Source organism: Trichoderma gamsii, assembly GCF_001481775.2.
Source record: "Trichoderma gamsii strain T6085 chromosome Unknown Scaffold_12.2, whole genome shotgun sequence".
Taxonomy (NCBI): domain Eukaryota; kingdom Fungi; phylum Ascomycota; class Sordariomycetes; order Hypocreales; family Hypocreaceae; genus Trichoderma; species Trichoderma gamsii.
Window position 1 is genome coordinate 754,754 of NW_020171349.1, and position 26,474 is coordinate 781,227.

Genomic DNA, 26,474 nt, shown 5'->3' on the forward strand with positions numbered 1-26,474 from the left:
TCAACGCCTTTGATTCACTATCGACTGTATCCAGTAGGTTTCGGCTTTAGAACAGCGGAGTTTATAAGCCGAAGTCCGCCTCTTGATAGTACCTAGCATTAGGTCTATACGTCAGGTTTCGTGCGCTGGATGCTTTCCATGTGATTTCGTACACCTTCGCTGCCTTGAACTTCAATAAATAAACTCGAACCAGCCCAAACTCCCAAACTTGAGTCATTTCTATTTTCTGAAGAAATTTTCACAACCAGCACTCAGCATTTCCAGTCACTTAAGTCTATAACCTGTTGGATTAGCCACATCGCCTCTGCGAAATACTGTTAGGACGCACGACGATTCGCGTATAAAGGCACGGCCCAAGATGGACGTCCACCTCCTTGTTTACGACCTGTCTCGCGGTCTGGCTCGTCAAATGTCGCTAGGCCTCCTTGGATTCCAACTTGATGCCATTTATCATACTTCTATCGAGCTTCAGGGTCGCGAGTACGTCTATGATGGCGGCATCATCTCCATCGTTCCAGGCACCTCGCACCTGGGCCAACCCTTGGAGAGACTGCATCTGGGCAAGACAGATCTACCCATGGACGTAATCGGGGACTATTTGGAGTCGATAAGATCCGTTTTCACGATAGAAGTATGACGACACTGCTGATTTTTCTAGTAATTACGTAGTTGCTAACTCGAATGAATATAGGCCTATGATCTGTTCCGCCACAACTGCAACAACTTCACAGATGCCTTTTCCAATTTCCTCCTCGGAAAGGGCATTCCAAGCCACATTTCACAGATGCCACAAGCAGTTCTCGACTCGCCGTTTGGACGCATGCTGATGCCTCAACTTACTCAAGGGGTCAATGCCAGCAGACAAAACGGCTCTATCCTGGGACTGCAGGAGAGTGCTCAGCCCATTGCACCTGTCAAGACAGCTTCGGTGAAAGATGTGACTGGCCATGCAGAGCTATCTGCTCTGTTGGATCAAGCGAAGCAGTCCTGCGCGGTGGTCTACTTTACTTCTGCAACCTGTGCGCCGTGCAAGATGATATATCCTTTATACGACTCACTGGCCGAAGAGTTTGCGGGCAAGGCAACTTTGATCAAGATTGACATCGCTCAGCCACAGGCAAACCTGCTTGCCAGCCAATACTCGATCAGCGCAACCCCGACATTCATCACATATCTAAAAGGAGAACAAGAAAACCGATGGTCTGGCGCTGATGCAGCAACTCTCAGAGGAAATCTTCAGCTGCTCGTACAGATGGCGCATCCCCACCACCCTCATGAGAAGCTTCGCCTTCCCACGTTTGCTAACCCCAATACGAAGCCTGTGCTATTTGGAAAGGTGCCTCCAATGCAAAAATTAATGACCAAGATGGGGCCAGATGTTTCTGGCAAGCCCGAAATTCAGCAGCTGAAAAGATTTATTGAAGACCGCGCCAATGGGGAAGCTCTAGATGCTGTTTTGCCAAACATGGGACATATGGCAAGCTTTCTCCAGGAGACAGTCGCCAAATTACCAGTTGAAATTATGTTCACCGTGGTCGATCTTTTGCGCTGCGCCCTTCTCGACCCCCGAGTAAGTGGGTATTTTGCTGAAGAGACGGCGCACAAGACAGTTGCTGGTATCCTCAATGCCGTTAACGAGCAGAGCGAGTGCCCATACGCACTGCGTCTTGTGACTTTGCAAATGGCATGCAATCTTTTCTCTACTCCCTTGTTTCTGGACGAGATTCTACGACACGATCATCTTCGCGGGCCCATCACCCGGTTAATATCAACGAGTTTTCTCGACGATAGCCACAGCAATACCCGCGTGGCGGCATCATCTCTATTGTTCAACATTGCTTTGGCTGATCGCAGGTCAAGGCTTGGCGAGGCTAAGCCAAGTCTACCAGAGGACGACCTTGTTGAGCTTGCAGCCTCTGTTGTAGAGGCAATCTCTCAGGAAGAGACCTCACAAGAGGCTCTCCAGGGCATGCTTTCGGCACTGGGCCACCTAGTTTATTATACAAAGCTTGATGGAGAGCTTGCCGATCTACTCCGCGCTCTGGATGCCGAAGGAACGGTATCAGCAAAGAAGAAGATTTTTCCTAATGAGGTCTTGATTGCAGAGGTGGGAAACGAGCTGCTTGGAAAAGGCCTAAAGGTGGACCGGTTGAATTGATAGGATTGGTGTTTGACGATGAGATGAGATGGGATGATATACTTTTGCTGCCTCGTTTATAGACTTGTCTTTGGAGCCTGTTTAGATGGATTGTCTGTATTTGAATAATTAATTTTCCATGCTTTTTCTTTCACTCTATCTTATCAGCAATGGCCATGAGAAGTATATCTGAGCATGCCCGTCTTCGCAGCTCCATAAGTGCTCTGCCAAGTCTGCAAATCTGCGTAGTAAAAATGCTGAGTCATCAACCCAGCCTAGTACGACCCCACATTGCTGCAGCCCATTTAAACAGCCATCGCAAGCAAACTTTTTAGTTTTTTTTCTTTCTTTTTCTTCTTTATCAAAAAGCACCTGAGCTGCCACGACCCTCACCTAGCTAACCCACGGTGTTGCGTTGCCTTTCCCCTCGTTGGGAAACGCTCAGAAAAGTAAAACCCTTGGATATAGGAAATCTACCGCTACGTTTTTCGAAACAAAAATTCTGTGGGCGGCAGATGCCAAGAAGGGGGGACATGCCAGCTTCTAAACAAGCTCGGTGATATTTTCTTTTGTCTCTTTTTTTTCGTGCGCGCCCTTGGTGTAACGCCAAGGTGCGGCTGAACCCAAGCTGAACGAATGAATGTCGGTGCAGTCTGTACCAGCTTGCTTTGTAGACGGCTTTCTAGTCGTGTTAAATCGCTTCAGCGTGCTTAGATCGTGGGCTGCCTCTTGTCGTGAGCTCCTGTGCGTAATTTGCGCGGGATCGCTGCGTGCGAGCGGCTTGTAGAAGTGCCTGGTAGCATATTTTGCGATGGTGAAGCCAAAATTCTCATCACGATGTGGGCATCTCTATTTGAAGCGAAAAGAAGCAAATCTGATTAAACGAGTATATACGACCGGGTATCTACCAATGTATTTCCACTTAACATGTGCGTGGATTCAGCATTTCTTTCAAGACTTCGTCTCCTCAGTCTCACCGACCAATTTGCTTCGATGCTGCTCCCTCACAAACTCCTCGATTTGGACGTCATTCTGTGGCCGATTAGGAGGACCGGCTGCTCCTTCGTCTTCCACCTTGCCCTCTGGATTTGATCCGCCAAGGATAGGCACTGTAGCTGGAATGGCTTGTGAAACTATCGAGGGCATGTTAGTGCTGGATCGCGACGAAGCTGTAGATGAAGCGAATCATACGACCATGGCGATTTTCTTCCCACGTGTTGATGATCGCTGGCTACTCATCAGCATGGAGACTGTTCAAATAAGCAACTTACTCTTGTGAACAACCGATTCGATGAATGATTCTCCTCCATTGCCATTGTCGCGATTACGGCTCTCATCTGCCTTTTGGTCGAGCTGCTGCTTGAAGTCGAGCTGCTCCTGCTCCTGCGCCTGTAGTGGGCTGTCTTGATTCTTGGATGGCGAGTGCATGATGGCGATTGCTTTTTCAACTTGGTCTGGACCAGAGTCAAAGAGATAGTATTACGTGCATAAACACTGGAAGCTGTAATGTCGGCTGAGATATCTCAGGTTTGCGCCAAAAAGGATGTCATGGCTGGGACTTATATAGCGAAGTCGCCCGTTTTCGATCTTTTACGAAATGTGACGTCAATGTCAAGATACAAGACACGCGCATGCGTGGCGATCAGTGTGCATGACAGCCGCTGAAGACTTCCAAGGCCGCTAAACTAGAGGCCAAGGCCAAGGCCAAGGCCCTATCTGCGTAACGTTGGCGCTGGCTATAGCGCTGCTACGGTGGATGCAACTAGAAATCCAGGCGCTGAGAGACGGCGCTGATAAGATAAGCTAAGCCGTCGCATTCTCTCTTCCTAGATCGATCTGATTTGCAAGCCGAGATATTTTCTCCGATGACATCCTAGTGTATTGTGGTGTGATTGTTGGCTTCTTCCATTCTCTTTTCCTTCTTTTCGTATCTGATTTATTGTCCAATTCGATATAAACTGATCAAATAGAGGCCATTCTGCGACAATGGCCCCGATTCCTCTCACTATTATCACCGGCTTTTTGGGGTCCGGAAAGACAACCCTCATTCTCAACCTCATCCCTCAACTTCGCGCCCAAAACCCCTCCTATAAGCTCGCCCTTTTAAAGAATGAATTCGGCGACCTTGCTATTGACTCCCAGCTGGCGTCCAGCTCAGCCATTTCCGGCGTGCAAGAGCTTCTCAACGGATGCATCTGCTGCAACCTCGTAGGCCAACTCGGCCCCGCGCTGGCTGAACTCGAAAAGACTGTCGCACCGGATCGCATTATTATCGAGACGAGCGGATCTGCTTTCCCGGCAACTCTGGCCTTGGAAGTCAACCGGATCGCAAGAGACACGGGGAAATACGTGCTTGACGGGGTCATCAGCGTGATTGACGTTGAGAATTGGAAGGGATACGAAGATACAAGCTACACGGCCAAGATTCAAGCGCGCTATACCGACTTGATTGTGTTTAATAAGTGGGAAACGGCGGGAGAAGATCGCTATGAAGAGTGCTTGGATAGAGTGGGTGATTTAGATGTTGATGTGGCGCGGGTGAAGAGCGACAAGGGATTTGTTGATATGGGCCTGATATTTGGTGTTGACGGGGGTCTGGCTAAGGAGCTGACGGAGGCTGAAGTTGATGGCAACCACGAGCACAGTCACCAAACGAACGGTGATGCTCATAAACACAATCACAGCCATAGCCACGGCCACCAGAGCGAGGTTGAGGTGCTCTCCGTCGAGCTCAAAGGCGACAGCGGTACTGCCGTCTCAACGGACAAGCTGCTCAATTTTCTCAAATCAGCCCCCAAGGACGAGGCGTATCGTATCAAAGCCGTCCTTACCCTTTCATCTACACCCAGGAACTCTGACCCCGACGTTCCACAGCCAGAGTCTAACCCGCGCGGTCGATACATTTTGAACTGGGCGTTTGGCCGATGGACGTTTACCTCTCTCGCTGAGAGCACAGAAGAGCATGCTTCAAGCAGCGGCGTTCTTTTGCGACTGACAATGATACTGGGACGATACGAAAGCAATAAATGGAAGAAGAGGCTGGAAGCTGGCGGCTTTATAGAATTAGAGGGAGTGAATAAAGGGGAGTTGGTTGTTAAGAGGATATTATAGATATAGGGTTTTCTTTTGATATAGACGACGTTATGAACTTGAAAAGGAATGAAATCATTGGGGATATAGAAGATAAATGCAGCTAAATGAGCAAATGAATAAAAAGCTAAGACTTTTGGACGAACAGCCCGCACCGATTTCTCTTTTGCCACGAACATTAACCATTTATCGCTACTTAAAATAAATATCGATTGCTAAACTGTAGTCTTCCTCCACATTTTCTTCCAAACCTTCGCCTTTCAACTGTTGACAATCGTCGAAATAACCAGCGAAACAATCTAACTCATAATAACCAACCGTATCTGTTTCTGCTCTTTCTGTTTCATCTTCATCCTGAGAGTATACCGAGCTCGAAGTTGACAGCGCGGGCGTAACGCAATTATTCGTACTGCTTGTGAAGCGTGCTTCTGAACCAGGCCCCTTTGATCCAACGAGAAACTCATGACGTCTGATACCTATGTCGAATTCATCTTGGGAGTACATAGAGCTCGAGCATGACGCCGGTGTAACACAGCCGTCAGACTCATCATCAGAGCACGTCAAGCTTGGACTTGGTGGCGCAAGTGTAGCACAGTTATTAGCATCATTTATGAAACAAGATTTTTTCCCTTTGGCAATGCATCCATCTAGCAATATAATTTGTGCATCCGAGGTTTCATCTTGCGGAGAAGGGCTGGGAGGAAAGAAGTCGTCAATATACTCATCTTCGTCACTAACACGGTGCGGTGGCGCTGCGTACTTTGTTTTGCATGAGTTACAAGTGGTGTGGCTGTATTCATGTCCCAGATATCCCATGCAGAGGAAGCATACTGGATGAGGCGGGGAAGTACTTTGTGGAGGTGTTTGGGCTGATGATCCAGACTTATCTGGGGATGAGGTTGTTGGAGTTGGCGGAGAATGGGAAGAATGAGGGACATAAACCGCCCTTCGCCAAAGAGCTCGATCCTGAGGACTCTTGATGATTGGGTGTGCTTCCGCCTTGTAAGTGCCGAAATTGTGTCTGTAATGGTTTGCTATGGGATGATTGTCTGTATCAACTTCTAAGGCGGGTTTTTTGGGCTTTTCTTTTGGGGAAAATGAGTTGAGGTGTGATCTTGATGGTAGTTTGATACGCATTTTCAGGAGAAAAGTTAGGGGGCGTTGCAGAGCGGATGGATTTATTTTGTGTAACGAGACTTTATTTTATTGAGTGATGGGATGTGGAATCTCTGGTCAAAAGCGGGCTGTTGCTTGTTATATGAACTGGCGGTATTATTGAACAGTGTTGTGTTCATTTTGTATGTTCTCGCGGTTTTAAAGAGCAACGGGACAGGGTTCCTTCTGTTCAAGCACACACCTCTGGTACCGACCATATAAATAGAACACCAGTGCCATCTTGTTCATAGAAACAGTTTTGTGTACAATTTGCTATTTATATACAGAAGAAGAGATTTACCCCATTTTCCAACTTGTTACCCAAAAGTTCAGTCAAGCATACACTGATCCCCTTAGTTTTCATTTAGACACGTGTAGCAATCAAAGGCACATGTATCCTTTCTTTCAAGATGCTTCGGCGTAATTGCGCTGCAACTTGGTTACAATGCACAGGTAGATCGCTTTATAAGCTCACAGTGACCGTCATGTTATTGCTCAACACCATAAGCGCCGGCGGAAGGTCATGACACAGCAGCTCAACATCCGACAGATACTGAATCGTGCTGTCCACATTCATATACGTCCCCTCATTGGGGATCGGTAGCGTGCTGAGGAGAACAGCCGTTTCTTTTGAATTCTGTTTCATCAGCTCATTGAGGATCAGATGCTGCGCTCTGCTTGGCAAGTCGTTGAAAGATAAAGCAATGCCCTGTGTCGAGTATGGGGCGCCTTCTGCGTTGCCCAACTCCGCGCCAGATCTATACGATTGCACGAGATCGGGAATATTTAGGCTGACGTCTCCTCGGCCATAGCTGTCTGGATATTGAGATTCTCGCCGAGACCGGGAGTGATAACGGGATTTTGTTGTGCTCGCGCGTGAATAGTACGTTGGCTGCTCATGATAGGAAATCGCGCGTGGGCCTCCTCCGCCAACCATATTTCTCCTGGATGGAGGTAACGGTTGCGATGGAACATTCAGTGACGATTGCCGCGAAAACGATGGACGGTCAATTCTAGGCGTCGTAGGGCTCGAGGAATTTGTAGTTGCGAACCCAATTCGGGAGCTTCCCTCCTCTGTTGTGATTCTCATCTCTGGAACAGGCCGGCTTGAGAAGCGAGCGGCGGACGACTGCCGCGATATGCTCGGCCGGGGCGTTGAAGTATCGTCGTCCCCCGAATATCGGGCGACTGAGGATGTCGCAGTGCTGCTTGGCTGGTAGTTGCTGCGACGAGTTTCGGGCATTGCAAGTTGGTCTAGATTAGGAAAGGATTCTATGCTCCTGATTTCCATTTTGAAGCTGCTTCTCTGTCGGTTATTTGCTCGAGGGGTCGCGTCCAGATCAACTTCGCCCTGTCGCGGCGTTGGAGAAAATACTGAATTGTAACGATGCTGCGCCATGGAAGGCGGCTGAGATCCAGACATGGTGCCATATGATGGAGTCAGTGAGGGAATGCCGTTGTTGGAGTACATATATCCATGTCCGGTGATTGTATCAAAAGAGCCATTTCCTCGGATTCCGGGAGGCGAGAGCTGCCCTTGTGAGGCATTCGAAGATGACGATTCGCGCAATAAAGGATCTGTAGCGGATCGCACCGTACTCAAAGAGTCTGTATCGCTATTTGTTTCGTAGTCTGAATCAGAGTCCTCAAAGACTTCTTCGTTCAGATGATGCGTGTGCATGCCGATGTTGATACCCATCTTCGACAAAGAGCCAATGTTCGGTTTCTTGGGCATACCGGGAAGATCTAGCACACTCGAGCGTCGTCTCCGGGACTCTGTTTCTTCGTGCGGATTATAGACTCCCGGCCGTCCAGCGGTCGAAGTAATGATATGCGCGAGGTGCGTAAACTCCTGGCTATTCGTCATGGGCTCTGACTGTCCGCGGAGGTCTTCCAGGTCGTTCCACCATTCTTCGTCTCTCAATGCGTCGCCAACAATGATTTCGCAGTCTATACTACTGCCTTTGCCATTGATGATGCGCTCGTACGTGTCCAACTGGCCACATGCCAGCCAAAACACTCGAACTTCAGCGTCGATACGCAGTTTCTCCAGAAGCGCGCGGACTCGGGCCAACTCTTCTTCGACTTCGTTTTCGTATTCAACAAAGACCATGACACGTAGTGTATAGGCTTGTTTCCAAGTGTGAACACTGCGGAGAATGTGGCCTAGTTGTAGAATGAGTGTGTCTAGCAAATGTTAGTCATGCATAGGGAGTCGCAGCTTGCAATGCGAATAGACTTACATGTATCAAAATTAGACGTCAGCATATTCTTGCCATCGGATGAAACTTCAGCGGACATTTGAATCGGCCACATGTCAATGTACTTTTTCGAGTTGTCCTCGTCTTTTCGAGGCGTCTCCAAGCCGTCAAATCCGTACGCCACCGCTACGTTCAACCGATACATCAAGGTCAAATCCTCCAATGCTGTCATGTACTCCGTGGGAGACATCATATCCTCCGTACGAATTGCGTCAGTCGGTAAGAAGCCTTCCATCAAACGTGCGGACGTATCGCCACGGTTTCGTGTATAGGCTCTCTGAGATTTTGGCGGACGGTTCATTTTGGAAGCTGGGGCCATTGGGATGTCTGGTACCCGTAGCCTATGACTGGATCTTCGTAGATCTTCCATGTTGTAAAATCCCAGGACTGCAATATTGGGTCGCATGCCTCCGAGGCCAGAGGATAAGATGAGATTTCGGATGCCCCAGTTAATCGAAGGCGACATGGTCAGCTGAACAAAGGCCTTGATCCTAGAAAACTCGGATATGTAGCGTGTCCAAGCCTGTTGCTGCAGTTTCGCCTCGTGGACTCCCGTGTTGAAGTCGTCTGTTACGATGACATGACCGAGGATGTAAAGGGAGCCTTTTTTTAATGAATTGCAAAACTGAATCAACCTCGTCTGCCGCCGTGGGTTGTTGACAAGGAGTATGATTTGTGGCCTCCAAAACTTGATGTGTTCGGGCTTCAGTCTTAGCAAATATTTCCTCACTTGGTGGTAGATGAGATTCTGTGAGACATCTCCCCAGTGTTTGGGCGGGCATAGGTAATGAATCAGCAAGAATACTAATATGAGAGCACAGATTGCCGTTGAAGCGTAGGCCTCGTCGATAAAGAACATGGCCACAGCAGAAAAGAGGCTTCCCAAAAAGGCCGTCTCGGCACTGAAGAGCTGGAAGCCAGGCCTGAAATTGGGAGCAGATCCGATTTTCAACAGGAAACAAGCCAAGTTCATGACAAAAAAAGTCATCTATTTTCATTCGTCAGCTGCTTAGTATCGAGAATCGTAGAGAGGACAGTGGTCTTGAGATCCTGCACTAACCTGATAGCCCATAGAGATGAGGGTGGCAATTTGGTTCAAGTCTGCAAACAGGGCAACCTGAGCGATGGCATATGTTAGGAATATGGCAAAGATTGGTTCATCACCAACTCTAGTTCCTCTTCCAAAGATAGACAACCCTGGAAGGAGTTTATCCCTGGCGAGCGCTTGGAACAGCTTGGCTGATCCGATAATTCCCATGAGAGCCGAAAAGAAAGTGACGGCGCACTCGCCGGCCAAGATAATAGGGGCATATAAGTTTGTGATGGAGATGACATTATTGTTGGCCAGAAAAGATTCGTGAGTGGTAGCCGCTGCCATGGAGAGAATGACAGTGAAGTACACGATGAAGGTTGTAAGAGTAGCCCACAGTGTTCCATGCGGAATAGCTTTGCTTGGGTTTCTCAAATCCCCAGACATGGAAGCTCCAGCAAATATTCCCGAAGTCGCTCTGTAATCCCTGATATTAGTATATCTGCTCTGCTACGGAGGAGAAGTGGAATGTACTCGCGGGAAGAGAACGCCGAATAATTCACGAAAGGTCTTGAGGCCTTCGTAGCTGCTATCAGAAGCCCGAGGAGCAAAGTTTCCAATGAGCGTATCAACACTGATACCCGTAAACTTGACGCCAGCCGCAGCATCCTCAAACGGAGATTTCAAGATTGCTGATATGGGAATGCTCATGACAGCCACGGTAAGGATGATGAGCAGTGCATTCGATGCCTTTGCGAAAGTTGACGAGCCAAGTAAGCAAAGACATGTGCAAAGCACCAAGGCCGCTGTTTGGAGCCCATAGCCAGTCCAATATCCTTGAGGAAAATTAGATCCCATGTTGAGTCGAATGCAGTCGATGAGACCAACTACATTCATGGCAGTGTTTAGAGCTTGAGCTAGATAGAACAAGATGCCAATAGAGCCGCCAAACTCGGGGCCGAGAGACCTGGAGATTAAGTAATAAGCACCGCCGCCCTTGACTTCTCCATTAGAAGCAATGGCGGAAAGGGAGAGAACAGTAAGCAGATCAATGCAATAGGCGGCGAGGAGAAGACCTAATATGGCGAGACGGGTTGGAAATGAACGTTGCAAATTATTCTGGGTTCTTGTTTGCGACTTACCTAGAATTCCAATGAAGCCAACTTGACCGAGTATTTGGCCAAATCGGAGGAACATGAGGATGCTCAAGATGTTGAGGTATACGGGGATGTAGACACCAGATATGGTGCCTAACCTGGCACCACCAGCGGGCTTTACGGGCTCCATGGCTATTGTCAAAGAGCCTTTTCTCTCTGGTGTTTGAAGAGGCATGGGGAGATGATTTCAAAAGCAAGGCTCAAAAGGTTGCGTGGCAAGAGTGCGAGTATTGCCAACGAGCGTGGAATATCCCGAGTGCCACCACCAGCCAACCAGCCAACCGTGCAACCAGCCCTGATGCCTTGCCCGCTACAATGACTTGGGTAGGATCCAACAGCGGTCAAAACGTGAAGAATGAATCTGGACTGGGTGCTATAAATCGAAGATGAGAAGATAAAAAGAAAACAACAGCGTTATGACCATTCTCCGCTACCTCTGGCCAACAACGGGGTATAAGTGAATAAAGAGGCCATCGGGAAAAAAAAAAGTACACAGCCCGGCACTTGGGGCAATGGCGTTAATATCAATATCTGAACTTTACTATACTAAAACTGTACATCTAAACGCCGTTTGAGATGAAGCAAATCAATCAAGGCCGGCGTCATGCCAAGGGTTTGGGATCAGCGGCGGGGCTTGGGGGAGCGCGAGCGGCGATTCGTGTAAGAGAGGCCTGGAGAGGAGACACGGAGAGCCATCGACGCCATCATGCCTGACATTTTCCGAGTCGAGTTGCTACCGAAATCAAGTTTGTATGCATTTTGTGCATATGGACATGCATGCTCTGTCACATATAATGGCTCTGTTCTATGGATATTGTATGTACGATGGCGTATTGATGCTTTCCATCTTGGACCTGGAAGCTGGAATCAGCTTCTAAGCTACATGTATGTGGGCAAATCTGTGCCGCTGCCTACATGGTGGTTTACACCGCAACGGTTCGTTTTGCGGCATAATCGTATCATTACTACTAGTAGCTTCAAGACCCGGCACTTTAGCGGTATATTATAAGCCTGTTGAACGCTACTAACTCGTATGGAGACTTAGTACTGGGCCGCCGTTGGCCTCTATCGCGAGAAGCCACACAGATCAGGTGGGAATCGCAGGCTCCGCAGTAGCGCGATGGTGGTGTAGAGCACCGTCGTCATCCCAGCAATGGGCAAGGCGATCTTCAGCCGGTCTTTGCGGGACATGAAGAGTGTGATTCGTGGGCGGTTTATGCCTCTCAACGTCTGATAATTGCCGCCGTAAAAGATGGTCACGACGTGCTATCGTCGATGATAGGGCTGCAATATGCCGTCAACACCGGCTGTTATTTTCTAGTTATTTCAAGGAAGAACCAGTTCATCTGAAGCCGTTACAGCCAGATGAATAATTCGACACAGAGAAGCCTCCGAGAACTGCCAGGCATATGCGTGGCGATCCCTCTGGCTGCCCCGCCTCTAGGCGATATCACGCGCCATGACGGCATTCCGAGCCACCCCCAGTACAAGGGATACCGAATCCTTCCAGCTTAGAGCTGATGTTGATTCTGATTTTGCAATCAGCTAAAGCGTAGCGTACTGGACCCTGGAATAACCAGCAAGCGCCTGAGGAGCGTATATGAACAGGTATGTACGCATGTACCTTGATATAAAATTCAGGTAGGCCTATCTGCGCGGAGAAATTCGGGGGACAATCGCTGTTTAGTGCCGCATCGGCTCGTCCCGTGGTGTTCAGTGTTCATTTGGCAGAGGTATTCAAAGCCCTGTATGACCAAGTGCATCATATATCTGCTACTCTCTGGGCCACTTGTGACATGCGTATCGAGATCTGAGTCCTCTGGAGAAGGACGCGGGGAGAGGTGGATGTAGAATGCGGATGGACGGTGCGCTACCACAAGCCTCATGTTCAGCAGTCATCTGGATGCGTGGTCAGCCTCATGATAAAGCTGGTGACCAGCCGCTGGGAGTTTGTCTGCGCTGTGCGCAGACAACGGGCGTTCGGTGTCATCGCCGCCATCCAATTAGGGCCATGTTCTGTCCCGCTCTTATCCGGAGGCGTGGTCTTGGGGCTGGACTTTGATGTCTAAACTTTTGGCGGTTGACAGGAGATTGCATGCATGGTATGTTCATATGTGTGGCTGCTTTGGTGATACTCGTGGTAACATGCACATCACCGGTAGCAAGCACAGCAGATATCGGGTACTCTGTACGAGCGAGTCTCGTGTGTCAGTGCTATCTATATCGGACTGGGCACGGCGTCACATATATGTAAGATGAGGGAGAATAAATCACAAGAACTGAAACAGTCTCTTTCAGGGTCTTAGATCACGTAATATCTCGAATCGTTCTGATATGAGGCCGGGCGAATCAGATCTGCCGCCTGCGTATCTCGTATTCCCGTTATCGGCCGTCACTCTTCACAGGTGCTGATAAGCTTCGAGACATGTATCTTCATCCCAACCAGTAGATGCGGGACAGTTTTTTGTATTGATTGACATCTTGGCATCTGAGTACTTGTAAAGTATTCTTATAATGTTTATTTGACTGCAAACAAATGGCTAGGAAACCAACTTTGCCCGCCAAAAACAAGTTGTCTGCTCTCTGAATTTAATTCGGGTGTCTTATAAGTCCATCTGCTGTCTGAGCTGACGGATTGTCGACCGAGGGCCCTTGAGAAACGAACCCCTCCACACCCAGAGTAAAGCGTGGTGCCCGCCTTTTTCCCTCTTCGTTTGATATCGATGAGTCAAATCATGTAATTCGTGCGGCAGTGCTTGCGTGCTGGATGGATTGGCTGAAAGTCGTCGTATTATAGTGCAGCGTTGTATATCAATATCAAATGTGTGTTGTATGCATGCAAGCCCTATCTCAACTGCCCCTTCAAGCGCTGCCCCGTGCTAGCTGTTCAATAACAGTCCAGCCTGCAATCGAGCAGATCTCTTGCTGTCATAGCGGACCTTAGCCGCCGGAGGCCCACTACTAAGCCCCCCTAGCATGTCTCCCTAGTAGTCCCCAGTACGTGTGGTCCCCTAATACAGTCACCAGACCGGAGCCGCCACTGCGTGGCCTGGCGCAGGCTGGAGCCCTGACGACTGCAAGGTGCTGATCGTACAGAGTACCTGGTTTGGCGCCGGCGCTGGGTGAGCACATAAGTACCTTGCTACCTGAGCTGCCTTAGCGCGGCCTCGTCCGTCATTAGTGCAGGACCTTTTGGGAACAGGCACGCACTCTCGTAGCTTCGGCCAAAGAGACCCGGGCAGATTAGCTTTCACTCTCTTTCATCCTCCATCATCTTTCAGCCGTTTGTCCCTTCTCCTCTTCCAGAAACTCCCAATTGAAGCAGCATCGGCAGAGGCAGACAAAGCAGCCTCAAAACATCGACTCTTTTCACGAGTCTCGACCTTGAACACCGCTGGCGCCTTATCGCTAATCTTCCCGTGTTTGTTTGTCACCGAGTCTCCCTCGCGCGGTTCGCATCCTTTCGATTTGCCCGACGCTTTTCAACGCAAAGCATCGATACGTATCTTTTGTATCAGACTCGATATGCGATAGGAGACCAGACCTGAGCTAGAACAAGCTTGAATATCACAGCAATCATGTCTTCGCCGTCAAGAAGCGGGATACCGCAGGACATTGCGAGATCTCATTCGCCCAGCCTCTCCCAGCATCGGCCATTCTCGTCGTCAGTGCCCCGAGAAGAGCTTACCGCGAGACTTGCCGAGCCAGTCCGGGCTGGATCGCCCATGAGAAGCGGTTCGCCTCGTCCGGGATTCGCAAAGCCTGAAGGCGGCGATAGTCCAGCGTTTGCCCAAGGCCCTGGCGTGTCAGCTCTGGCTGCCGCCTTGTCCGACTCCCTGGGACAAACGCCGCCGCGACACGGCACTCCTCCAGCCCGCGTCAGCACACCGCCGGTCCGGCCGTTATCTCCCGGAAGAGGCCGCTCTGCTACACCGACAAATTATGGCTCCTTTGACTCGAGAAGCCGCATCGGGGCGGAGAGCACCGGGCCCTACGAAGACCCGGAAATTGTCAGGAGGCATTTGGTGCAGCCCAGTGAAATGGATAATCCCACGTCAGAGGCCTCTTCAGAGACTGGCAAGGGCAAACAGGCAGCCGATGCCGGGGCTGGTACTACTGGCCTGAGTGAGGAGGAATTCTCGAGTCTGCGTCTGCAAGGCGGTGATGTAACACGGGGAATCTACAAATGGGCTGAACAGGCAGAGGCCAAGACGAGGATGCAGCGCAGCAAGAGTTTTGACTACTCAAGACCCGAACCTGAAAGCGAGACCCTTGACATCAACTCCATCAAAGTGCCAGGAGGCTTCCGAAGGAATCATCTCAGGAGAAACGTCATCAGCCCGTCTGGACACCACGAAGATGGCTATGGAGGAATTGACTCCCCGGGCAGCAATCAGCGACCCCTCTTTACATCAAGCTTCTTAGAATTCTTGTCCATCTATGGCCACTTTGCCGGTGAAGAGTTGGAAGAAGACGACGAGGCTCTCGGCCCCAACGAATACTTTGGATCTGGCGAGGATAACGAAGAAGAAGAAGACGAAGAACCAATGGAGGATAGTGCTCTGCTTGGCCCCTCGAAAAAGAAGCGCAGGAGAAAGGTCCGTGGCGGCAGCGGCCAGAACACCCAGATGAACGCTGCTCTGCTGCTGCTCAAGTCCTTTGTCGGAACTGGTGTCTTGTTCTTGCCGCGTGCATACCTCAATGGTGGTATGATGTTCAGCAACCTTGTCCTCATTGGTGTGGCGATTCTAAGCTACTACTGCTTTGTTTTGCTGGTTACGACACGACTGAATGTCGAGGGTTCGTTTGGTGACATGGGCGGTATTCTATATGGAAAATGGATGCGAGCCGTCATCCTTGCGTCGATTGTTCTCAGCCAGATTGGATTTGTCGCCGCCTACATCGTCTTTACATCGGAGAACTTGCAAGCCTTCATCTTGGCCGTGACAGACTGCCAGAAGTCTGTTAGTATTCCAGTGTTGATTTTCTTGCAGATGATTGTCTTCTTGCCGCTCTCTCTCATCCGAGACATTGGCAAGCTCGGCTTTACAGCTCTGATTGCGGATGCCTTTATTCTGATAGGACTCGCGTATCTCTTCTACTACGATGTGTTGACGCTCGCCGCTAATGGTCTCGCCGACATCATCATGTTCAACCAGAAGGACTGGACGCTCTTCATTGGTACAGCCATTTTTACTTTCGAGGGTATTGGTCTCATTATCCCCATCCAGGAATCGATGAAGCAGCCCGAAAAGTTCCCCAGGGTCATGTTTCTTGTTATGATTATCATCACTGTCCTCTTCACTGTCATGGGCGCCATTTCCTACGCTGCGTACGGATCCGAGACGCAAACTGTTGTCCTCCTCAACCTGCCGCAGGATAACCGCATGGTCAACAGCGTGCAGCTCCTCTACTCGATGGCCATTTTGCTATCCACTCCGCTGCAAATCTTCCCTGCTATTCGTATTGCCGAGACCGCGCTGTTTACGAGGAGTGGCAAGTACAACCCCTGGATCAAGTGGCAGAAGAACATCTTCCGGTTCTTCTTGGTGGCCATGTGTGCTGGCATTGCCTGGGGTGGCGCCGACAACCTGGACAAGTTTGTGGCTTTGGTGGGCAACTTTGCCTGTATCCCCTTGGTCTACATCTATCCTGTAAGAAGCCCTTTTTCCTTCACTTTCCCTTCTATCACCCTATATCAAATGCACAATATACTGACTTTGTCTATCATAGCCCCTGCTCCACTACAAGGGAGTCGCACGAAACAGGTATTGGAAATACTCCGATATTGCGCTGTGCATCTTTGGCCTTATTGCCATGGTTTACACTACTAGCTTGACCGTTATGAGCTGGGCCAACTCCGAGCCCAAGCTCCCCGGATACTGCGACCGAAGAGGCAACTAAGCCTGAACCTGACGCCGGATGGTGAGAGATATGGGGAAGTTGGAGAGAGTGAGAAGCGCAGAAGGTGGTGGGTATTTATCCCAACTTTTATTTCCTTTGTCTCTTTTATTCGTGTTTTCGTTTAGGCATTGGGATAGCAAATTGGACGAAAGGCATTGATTCGGGATTACTTTCAGATTGCAAGGAATTTATTGTATAGAGAGGAGGACATATTTTCTGTATTGTGTATTTAGGCATGGGTGATTTCATATAGAGATTTCCGTACAGACAGATATTGAGAGAGGGGGGAAAGATAAGATGGTGGTAGCGACATTTACGGCATATTGTTTTTAACTAATACTACTACATATTACGGGTACCTTGTTATGCCTTTTCACTACCATTGTCAAGGCATTTGATACTTCATCTTCATGGTGCTTTACATGATGCAGAAAACCCGCCACTGCCAGCTTAGCGCCATGGGGCCGTTCCGTGGTGGGGATTTCTGCTGCCGGGCAGAGGCAAGAAAATGCCCAAAAGCCCGCATCTCGGTCTCCGAGATTCTTGCAACTCTCAATGTAGCGATTACTACTGACCCGTTCCCATTCGCCGTCTTTTGATGATCCTTGCATTGCCAATGGAGAGCGTCGGGGTTAGTGCTATCACCACTGCGAGCCCGTCGTGACTTGTACATGCCGAATTACCGCCTTGTTAGAATTTTATCTTCTTCTAGATTCAATCATAGCATAGAAACATGTCGAGCGCTGGCATCCGTCTATGCCACTTCTCGTCAGTATGTCATTGCGGATACCTCTCCACCGGCCGTTGAAGCTGCTGCCATCGTCGCTTCATCAGCTTCAGATCCAGTCTCAAGTCTATAGTGTTTGGATATCTCGTACCAACAACCGCCTGGTCCCAGCAGCGATAATCGCAAGCCGAAGAAGCATCGCCACAAGGTCTGCGCGGCCGCCTCCATTTCCCGTCGTGCCCAGCTGTCCGTCGCCGACATGCGGATGCGCCGACACGCCGGCGATGCCAGACGGGCTGGAGATTGACCACCAGAACCCGCTGAATGGCGTCATGGCTGGGTATGCGGAGCATGTGGTGGTGTGTACGGACAAGGACGACTGGCTGTCTAAGATTGAGGATGAGAATAGTGGTGATAATTTGGCGGCTGATTTGAAGGAGCTTTTTGGACGAGGGGGGAAGTATACGGATGTAAGTGAAGTGAAACTGGAAGCTGGGAGCTTATGGGCTGAAGCTACAGGGCTAATGAATTGCGTACAAAACAGCCGTTTCACCACATTTCTGTCATCAATTCTTCGTTTCCGAGCTCGGTGCCTCCCCGAAAGGCAATCCAGTCGACGTCCGCCTACCTACTACCGTCCTTCAAATACGTCCCATTTCTACCGCGTGTGTCCTTCGACAGCGTCAAGGCCCTCGCAAAGGGCTTCTTACTGCCTGAAAAGCTGCACAGCGCCCACGACGGACTGTCTCCCGTGCACCGCGATCGACTTACGCGAAAGGAGGCATTTCAGGGCCTGTTACCCGGCGTGCAGGACGTCAAGGACGTGCTGGTGCTGATATGCGGCCACGGAGGACGAGATTTACGATGCGGCACAATGGGGCCTGTGCTAAGGACAGAGTTTGAAGAGAAGCTTGAGATGGAAGGCTTCCACGTTGCCAAGGAGGCGGTTCAGGTTGGGAGCCTGGATGGCGAGGAGGTGAAGAGGATAGAAGGGAGCAGCAGCCCGGAGAAGAAAGTGGCGAGAGTTGGACTGATTAGCCATATTGGAGGCCACAAGTTTGCCGGCAACGTGATTATCTATGTCCCGCCTGGATTTACGAATGACAAGGGCGAGCAGCATGCTTTGGCGGGATGCGGGGTCTGGTACGGGAGGGTAGAGCCGAAACATGTGGAGGGACTTGTGCGGGAGACGGTGATGCAGGGACGGGTGGTGGAGGACAAGTTTCGGGGAGGGATTGATGCACAGAGGCGGATATTGAGGTTGTAGATGATGGTCTATGACGGAGATGGTGAGACAGAAGGAGGACATCAGCTGGATAATGGGATATATTTGTTAGTAGCACAAATCTCAAATTAGATAGATGATATAGTCTAGATGATTCATGACCAGACACAAAAAGATGACCAGCTGAGCAAGAGAGACAAAGTGACGGAGCTGCTGCGTGTAAGTGCTCGGAACCAGAGACATCGGGACCTGCAGCCATCAGCAGAGGTACATACATACATCCCATTCCGGCGTTGGACGGATCGGCAACATGCTCGGACAACTGCCTGGGTTAGGCAGCTTGTGGTCGCCAATTTAATCTAATCGATTCGCATGTGATTTACGGTTTACCCCAGTTTTGCCCAGCTAATGGCGAGGGATCCTGAATGAATCCCGCCACAAGAAGCCCATGGGCCACTATAGCCGCCCGCCCCATGTCTGTTGCATGCCTTGCCGCTCTTGCCAGAATCCATCCGACTCAAAGTGGGCGTCTTACAAGTGCCGAGTTGTTGCAGCGTGAACCACTGGCTGGCTTACGAGGGGGGAACATGGAGGGCATTCCCATACGATGACAATTACCCATCATCGCTGGTCGTGTTACCGACCGACTGACTTTGTCTGTGCTAGTGTCTGAGAATCAAACCATGCTTGTTCCTCTCGACCCACCTTGTGTCCATGCGTCTGGCTTGATGACTGCATGAGTCGGCGAGTTGTGTGTGTGAGACCGCACCGACGCTGCTTATACTATAACAGTCGGGCCACCCGAGCTTTGGATTTGTTCGGAACGCCGCGAGTATATGAATGGTGAGGGGGACCCACGAAGCGCGTCCCTGTGTAAGGAAGTTGGTCCCATACTCGTGATACTGTGAATAGCTCCCTTTTTTTTTTCCTTCTTGCTTGCCGGATCCGGAGTTGAGTCGCGAGTCACGCCAAAAACGGCCTTTGACGCTTCCGCTTTCTCTTACTTAGATTAAAAGATCAATTCATTCGCCTTTATCTTTCCTGCTCTCTTTTCAGAAGAAAACCATTGTTGCAGAGATAAAGGGGGGAGAAGCAAAAGATCTAAATCGGAAACAAGCCGCCAGGCAACAGACAGACAGGATGGCCTCAGCAGATCCCCTCAACGGACTCAAAGTCTCCATCACCCAGACCAAGGCCTCGCCGCCAACCATCATCGCCACCGTCAAGAACAACAACGCGCACCTCGTCACCATCGCCGAATACCAGTCGCCCTTTGACCAGCTGATCCTCGAGCTGGGCAACCTCGCCATCTACCCGGGCTCCGGCTCCTCCAGCTCCGACAGCGACAGCAGCGGCAGCAGCATCAACGCGCCGCTCGACTACCCAACGATCCGCCTCAAGCGCGCCTGGCCCCCGCCAAAGGAGACGATGGTGACACTCGGCCCGGGCGAGAGCCAGACGGCCGAGATTGTCCTCCGCGACCCGGTGCCGCTGCGGCGTCTGGGCTCGTCGGCGACGGTGAAGCTGAGCGGTCAGTGGATGTCCGTCTGGAGGCGCCGCGCGGAGGATATCGACGAGGCGGACTGGGATGATGTTTCGAACCCGGACGAGTTTTCGGGCCAGTATGAGTCCAACAGCTTGGAGATTTCGATTGCTTGAGTGTCTTGTCTATCTGTTTCTTTAAGGGGAGTGATGGGATGGGTTTTGTTGATTTTCAGATTGTAAAAAATTGATGGAGAAATGGCGAAATGGTGTTTTTGCTTTTTGTTCTCTGTATACTTAGGGGAGAAGCATTCTATGAGTTTGGAAATTGAAGCTTGGTTCTGCTATACTGAGTTGGCGATTTATATGGGAGCACGTGACTCGCCTTCAACCTTTGTTGGCGCTTTTTTCTCTCTTATACACTTGTGACAATACCTTTTTAAGCAACATTCTATCATTGAAGTCTGCTCCATTGTATTTGATTAGCATCGGTGTTTTTATTTCTTTCTCAAATTAACTCGTTCTATTCCTGTTTCATCTCCTCAATTCAACTCGCAAAGTCCCCAAAAATGTCAAGCCGGGGAGCCGTCTGGGCGGCAAGGCTTCACAAAGCTCCTCTCACAAAAGCCATCTCAACAAGAACAGCAACGCCCTCATCCATACAATACTGTTCTCGACAATACGCCACAGCCACCTCTAAATCTCCCCCCAAACGATCAAAAACTCTCCCTATTCTCATCACCACCGCCATCCTCGGCGGCTCCATCATCTACTACTCCACCACGTCTTCCAAACCCACGCTTCTCAACGCCGACTACTTCGCCCCTTACACAATCACTTCTCGCGAAGCCGTCTCCCCCACATCATTCGTCTTCACAATCTCGCCTCAGCACCATAACCCTTCGCTGCCATATCTCACCCCCGGCACATCTTCATGGCGCTACCCCCAATGGTCTGTCGAGTTCAAGCAGCCTCAAGTCCAAATCGCCCGCCACTACACGCCACTCCCGCCTCTCGATGGCGAGGATCCTTCAGATGGAAGCCTCAGATTCTACGTGCGCGCCATAGGAGGCGGCGAAATGTCCCACTATCTTAGCCGTCTTCGCGTAGGTCACGATGTCTGGCTACGAGGACCGCATGTAGGATTCGACGTCTTGGCACGACTCGGCAACAGGAAGAAAGTCGTTTTCCTGGCTGGCGGGACAGGCGTCGCCCCAGCAATGCAAGTCGCCCAGGCAGTGTTAGATAAAAGCCCGGAAACACGGGTGGATATCCTCTGGGCAATCAGAAAGAGAGAAGAGCTACAGCGTGGTAGTGGCCCACCGAGAAAACGGTCATCGTGGTGGCAATTTTGGTCTGCAGATAGTAGCCAGTTGGTGGAGTTGGATTCTCAGCTACAAGACCCCAGCCCTGTGGCGCGGCAGCTCAAAGCCATGAAGTCAATATACGGCAACCGGCTGCACGTACAAGTCGCTATTGACGACGAACAAACACATTTCCGTGAACCGGATCTTCAAAAAGCCATCACATCAGGGGACCAACAAGGCGTCTCACCCATCGCCACTCCTGGATGCCGTCTGCACGACTCGTCAGCGCTGAAACTGGCACCCGAATTCGAGACTCCTGCAGCAGCAGATGACTGCAAATGCGGCGCTGGAGCTGGGAAAAATCTCTTTGTGGTTTCCGGCCCTGATGGCTTTGTTGCTCACTACGCGGGACCGAAGACGTGGCTTGGAGGACAGCAGATTCAGGGGCCGGTAGGGGGCGTAGCAGCACAGCTTCAGAGAAAGTATCCGAGCCTTGCAAACGAATGGCTCGTTCTGAAGTTGTAGTGATGTCGTAATATAGAGTCAAATGTATGAAAGGGGATTATAAAATGGCCAAGCCCAAGACATGTACACTCATAGATAGATATGCATTTATACACCAGGATCACAAAGTGTCGAGAATTGAGTGTATTGAATCTTCGAATTTCTTCTTCGTCTGAAATAACAACATAACAACACCAACAACGATAACCATCTATGTGCCTACTACATTGCAACGCATAACAAGAAAATCGCTCAGTCGCCAATACGCCACATCCTCCTCTTCGCTTTTTACGAATTTAAAACCAAGGACTAAAAGAGAAGTAAGAAAGAAAAATAAAAAAAATCACCTGTTCTGCACCTTTCTATACGAAGGCGGCTTCATCGTCCTCCTGATTAACTTTCCTGCATACGGTGGGATCAAAGAAATGGATCCGATAGCCAACACGCGCCAAACAAATCCCCTTTGAAAAGTAGAAAAATTAGCTGTTATTCTTACTCCAACAAGAGATGAAGAAAACATACCAAGTAATTATAAATGCGAGGTCGAAATAGTCTCCCAAAAACGGCAGCGATCCAATATAAAAGATAAACGTCCCCACAATGCTGAAAATCATGATAGGGTGCCACGTCGTGATCTCAATGGCCACCATCAGAAGCTCATTGAGCACTAGGACCGTGTAGCTGACGGAAACCATTCTTGGGCCGTCAACTTCTGTGAGGATTTGTGAGAGGCCCTGGATCATGCCGCCCTGGTAGACTGACACGAATACCCAGACGAAGAATGTACGGTAGGACAGAGAAGCGCCAGAAGTGAGCTCCTTGTAAAGCTCGGGGTACAGGTTTGCCAGGTCTTCATCCACATCTTTGTCTAGTACGAGTGATAGGACGGGGGCCGCAGTGTAGACTGTGGCATAACCAACCATTAACCAATTCTATCCCACGTTAGCAGCAGAACTAAGAAATAAAAGAGGCAAGTAAAAAACAGACGCCTCTACATACCTTGTACAATCCTTCGGGCTGAAACTTCAACGCTATACTATACATAGTTTGGCAAACCGCAATAATCAGACCACGATGAATGACAAACTGGGCTAGTTTTGCACTGCGATTGTAGCTGTTTCGCCCATGCCAAACCAGCAACTTGACCAAATGGCAGAACTGCTCGATAGAAAAGTCGGCCGCCAAACTAGCCTGCCGGCCCTCCTTACCAACGATACCAACTCCAACGTCGGCGGCCTGAATCATGGAAACGTCATTGCCACCATCACCGATACAGCAAACCCGCTTCTTCGTGTACTCGCGGATGAGCTTCGCCACCTCAGCTTTCTGTGTGGGTGAGCATCGACAGGCAACCACAGTGGGTAGCATAACGGCAATGGAAATAAACTCGAGGCGGAAGTGAGTCAAGAACAATGCAAGACTCTCTCCATCAATCAGCAGGCAGGCATCTGTTTTGCTTCGCAGGAAATCCAGATGCTCCTGGGCATTGTCCTTTCTGTTGAGCTTTGCGACAGTGTAGATGTATTGGCCTCGTGCGACCAACTTCGAGCTGATGGCCACGCATCTTGCCGTCTCGACTTTGTCACCGGTGAGCATCCAGATTTTGATACCAGCGTTTCGCAGCAGTTCCAGCGAGGGCTTGACGTCTTTTTGCAGCTTATCCTCCACACCCGTCACGCCCAGCAGTTCCAGGTCGCTCTCGAGGTAGCGCGAGACAACCCGCTGCATTCCCGCATCTCGTCCTGTTATGGAAAGGGAAGCCTCGTGGTACTGAGAAGCGAACTCTTGGTACTGCTGATGTGAGAGCTTCTTCCGCCCAACAACAAGAGTACGCAAGCCCTCGCGCGCCATGTTAGCTGTCTCTTCGTCAAGCCAGTCGTTTGCCGCCACAATCGGGCTCATGACGGTGTCTGCACCCTTTTGATAGAACCAGACCTCGCCGTCGCCAAGGCCGGGGTTGGTATCGTGCACGTTTTCGAGAAACTGAACGACGATTCCCATGCGCTTGCCTTCGGATGTAAATGGGAAAACATCAAGGATTCGTACACGGACAACAGGCCTTCCAGTCTCAGTCGATTCTAGCATCATTCCTTTGCGGTCACGGTATGACAGCTTGAGGCCTACAGACTCGGTCCATCGAACAATTGCAATCTCGTCTGGAGAAGACGCCTGATACGAGGTCACCTCTTGGCCGTCTTCGATCTCTGATGTTGGTGTCACATTGTGGCAAAGCGCGAGCGCAAGGACAGCGTCTCGCACACGTGAACCAATTTCGCGCCGTGTACGGGTGGCTCCTATGTTGACCGTGTTGGACATGGCGGAAGATGGAGTAATGAGAACGCTCTGAGACGCAGGATCAGTGGTGGGCTGGATATAAAAGGCCTGGCGAACATATGACTGGACTTCGTCCATGGCTTCGTTGGCATATGAAACTGTTCCGATGTGAATCTTCTTCATTTCCATGTCATTCTGAGTCAGTGTGCCAGTTTTGTCGCTCAATAGATACTCAATTCGCCCCAAGTCTTCTGGGATGGTGCTTGTGCGAACTACCGCCCCTGGGATACCTTTATCTCGCTGTATGAACCGCGAAAATGCGCTTTTGCCCATATCCAGATTCACTCGGAGACTGATCGGAACGATGGTTGAGAACAAGACCAAAAATCGCATAATTTTGATGTACCAGGCGTTTTCGCCACTCTTTTCAAAGCCTTCCAAAGCCACCAGTATGACAGACAGGGCAAGCGTGAGAGCGCAAAGAATCTTTGTCAACGAGTTGATCTCATATTCCAAAAGTCCAGTTTTTGATCGGGAGGGAGAAGTAGACAATGCAGATCGAGTTTGCGGACCAGTATATAGTATGGCTGCAAAGGTGGTGCCCTGAGATGCAATAACAGTGTTCGCCCAAGCCGTATTGTCGATAGAGAGCGCAGCCGACTTGGAATCGCTGCTGCCCTCATTGTCGGCCAGAGCTTGCTGGCTGGTCGCAGCCTGCCTAGATGGCATCAGCTCAACCGTCCCGACGAATTCGTTGACTTTCTTGTCGGGTTTGCCAGCTGTTATGCGAAGGCGGACAAATTCTTCCAGAGCAATACTTTGGGTCAGCGGTGAAGCTAATCTGAGTTTCCAATCCGTCTCTCCATCCAGCTGGTCAGTTCTGATGAATGTTTCCCCGGAAGGACCGCTGTTTGCATGATCGTTCTGGGAGGGTGTTTGCTCAGGTGCTTTTCCTTTGGCGCTAGAGCTAGATTCTCCCTCTTCAAATGCAAGCAACGTCTCTTCCTCCTCTGGCTCGGTGGGTTCGTCCGCTGATGGGTTCGTTGTAGTCCCCTCAGTAGAGTGACATTGCAAGATTACCACATCAGCCGGAACTCGCTGCCCTTTGGTGAGTTTGAGAACGTCTCCAACTCGCAGGTCTTTTGACTTGCGGCTTATTTCTTCAACAACGGAAGTTGGCTGATCTCCATCCTCATTATCCTCCTGGATATCGGTGAGGTCATGACGTTCGCTTTGTACTTTTCGAGGCTTGCGCCTGATCGTTTCTGACTTTAACGGCCTGCGCGGCTTACTATTTCTGGTGAAATTCCCCGGTTCTGAAAATCGTAGTACATGGTACTCCTCTGAGTTTGCCTCGTTATCCCTTCTCCGTCTATCAATATCGTCGTATGCCTCCTTCCCCATAGTAATGCAAAGAACAAAAGCCAGGGGAGCAATATAGGTTGACAGATAACCGATTCGAAGGGCTGGTATTATCTGTGATAATGCGACCAGCAAGAAATACATGTTGAAGAAGAATGAAAACTCGTTGTACAGAGTAACAGGAAGAAAGGTAAACGCCGTGTATTTGGCATTGGAAATAATGTTAGTCGGGAATCGAGAGGTTTGGATGGAGCCCACTGCAATCATTCTTGCAGATAACGGGTCGTCTTCTTCCTGCTCTTCTGGTTCCTTGACATCGGGCTTCTTCCGTGACAAAAAGCTTGGCACCAGTCGACGTATGAAGCCAAAGCGCCCAGTTGATGGTGGTCTTCGACTCGGCGAACCCTGATCTCCCAGCAACGGCGCATCATCCTCTCCGCTCCCGCCGGCTTCTGACCATGGATGCCGAGCTTCATCGTGGTCCCCTATTAAGTTTTGTTGCTCAAGATCGTCTGAGTCTTGGCGATTCCGACCGAGGTCTCCATATCCACTATCTCGCTTTGTGCGCCGCAGCCCACCCATACGCAAGTTCCTTAGAGCTATCCTTGATGCTCTCCGTTCTTCAGCCGGGTGATTTTGCTGCAGCTCTCGAGCTGGCTCCGTTGAAATGGGGTCGAGCTCTTGGATGTCGAGGTCGAGGTCGGAGTCGGAATCGTTGGACGGAGACTCGGGCGGCTGGTATGAAGGTGAAGGAGGCATCCCGCCTCAAGCTGGTTTCGGGGCCTCAGTAGTGTGTAACGTTCTGCGAAAGCTGCCGCTGTGGCCGGATGCTCATGCTGCACACTCGAGCAAGAAATCG

At 50.2% G+C, this 26,474-nt stretch overlaps 9 protein-coding genes across 9 annotated transcripts; 6 read left to right on the plus strand and 3 right to left on the minus strand.

Moving 5' to 3' along the window:
* Positions 1-358: 358 nt before the first annotated feature.
* Positions 359-2,158, plus strand: TGAM01_v204423 (hypothetical protein; the record flags this gene model as incomplete). Its single annotated transcript, XM_018809832.1, has 2 exons — positions 359-631; positions 692-2,158. 2 exons carry the CDS (start codon positions 359-361, stop codon positions 2,156-2,158), a joined length of 1,740 nt encoding a protein of 579 aa, XP_018656971.1.
* A 930-nt stretch (positions 2,159-3,088) lies between these two features.
* On the minus strand, positions 3,089-3,565 carry TGAM01_v204424 (hypothetical protein; the record flags this gene model as incomplete). The annotated part of the gene is made up of 2 exons (XM_018809831.1): positions 3,089-3,270; positions 3,409-3,565. 2 exons carry the CDS (start codon positions 3,563-3,565, stop codon positions 3,089-3,091), a joined length of 339 nt encoding a protein of 112 aa, XP_018656970.1.
* Positions 3,566-4,123: 558 nt separating this feature from the next.
* On the plus strand, positions 4,124-5,248 carry TGAM01_v204425 (hypothetical protein; the record flags this gene model as incomplete). Its single annotated transcript, XM_018809830.1, has 1 exon — positions 4,124-5,248. One exon carries the CDS (start codon positions 4,124-4,126, stop codon positions 5,246-5,248), a length of 1,125 nt encoding a protein of 374 aa, XP_018656969.1.
* Positions 5,249-6,845: 1,597 nt separating this feature from the next.
* Positions 6,846-11,005, minus strand: TGAM01_v204426 (hypothetical protein; the record flags this gene model as incomplete). Its single annotated transcript, XM_018809829.2, has 5 exons — positions 6,846-8,569; positions 8,626-9,631; positions 9,704-10,151; positions 10,188-10,749; positions 10,816-11,005. The coding sequence occupies 5 exons, from the start codon at positions 11,003-11,005 to the stop codon at positions 6,846-6,848; spliced, it is 3,930 nt and encodes a 1,309-aa protein (XP_018656968.2).
* A 3,403-nt stretch (positions 11,006-14,408) lies between these two features.
* TGAM01_v204427 (hypothetical protein) lies at positions 14,409-16,734 on the plus strand (the record flags this gene model as incomplete). Its single annotated transcript, XM_018809828.1, has 2 exons — positions 14,409-16,484; positions 16,564-16,734. 2 exons carry the CDS (start codon positions 14,409-14,411, stop codon positions 16,732-16,734), a joined length of 2,247 nt encoding a protein of 748 aa, XP_018656967.1.
* A 756-nt stretch (positions 16,735-17,490) lies between these two features.
* Positions 17,491-18,728, plus strand: TGAM01_v204428 (hypothetical protein; the record flags this gene model as incomplete). The annotated part of the gene is made up of 2 exons (XM_018809827.2): positions 17,491-17,931; positions 18,006-18,728. 2 exons carry the CDS (start codon positions 17,491-17,493, stop codon positions 18,726-18,728), a joined length of 1,164 nt encoding a protein of 387 aa, XP_018656966.2.
* Positions 18,729-19,826: 1,098 nt separating this feature from the next.
* On the plus strand, positions 19,827-20,345 carry TGAM01_v204429 (hypothetical protein; the record flags this gene model as incomplete). Its single annotated transcript, XM_018809826.1, has 1 exon — positions 19,827-20,345. One exon carries the CDS (start codon positions 19,827-19,829, stop codon positions 20,343-20,345), a length of 519 nt encoding a protein of 172 aa, XP_018656965.1.
* A 392-nt stretch (positions 20,346-20,737) lies between these two features.
* On the plus strand, positions 20,738-22,000 carry TGAM01_v204430 (hypothetical protein; the record flags this gene model as incomplete). Its single annotated transcript, XM_018809825.2, has 1 exon — positions 20,738-22,000. The coding sequence occupies one exon, from the start codon at positions 20,738-20,740 to the stop codon at positions 21,998-22,000; it is 1,263 nt and encodes a 420-aa protein (XP_018656964.2).
* A 322-nt stretch (positions 22,001-22,322) lies between these two features.
* On the minus strand, positions 22,323-26,374 carry TGAM01_v204431 (hypothetical protein; the record flags this gene model as incomplete). The annotated part of the gene is made up of 3 exons (XM_018809824.1): positions 22,323-22,440; positions 22,502-22,911; positions 22,979-26,374. The coding sequence occupies 3 exons, from the start codon at positions 26,372-26,374 to the stop codon at positions 22,323-22,325; spliced, it is 3,924 nt and encodes a 1,307-aa protein (XP_018656963.1).
* Positions 26,375-26,474: the final 100 nt, after the last annotated feature.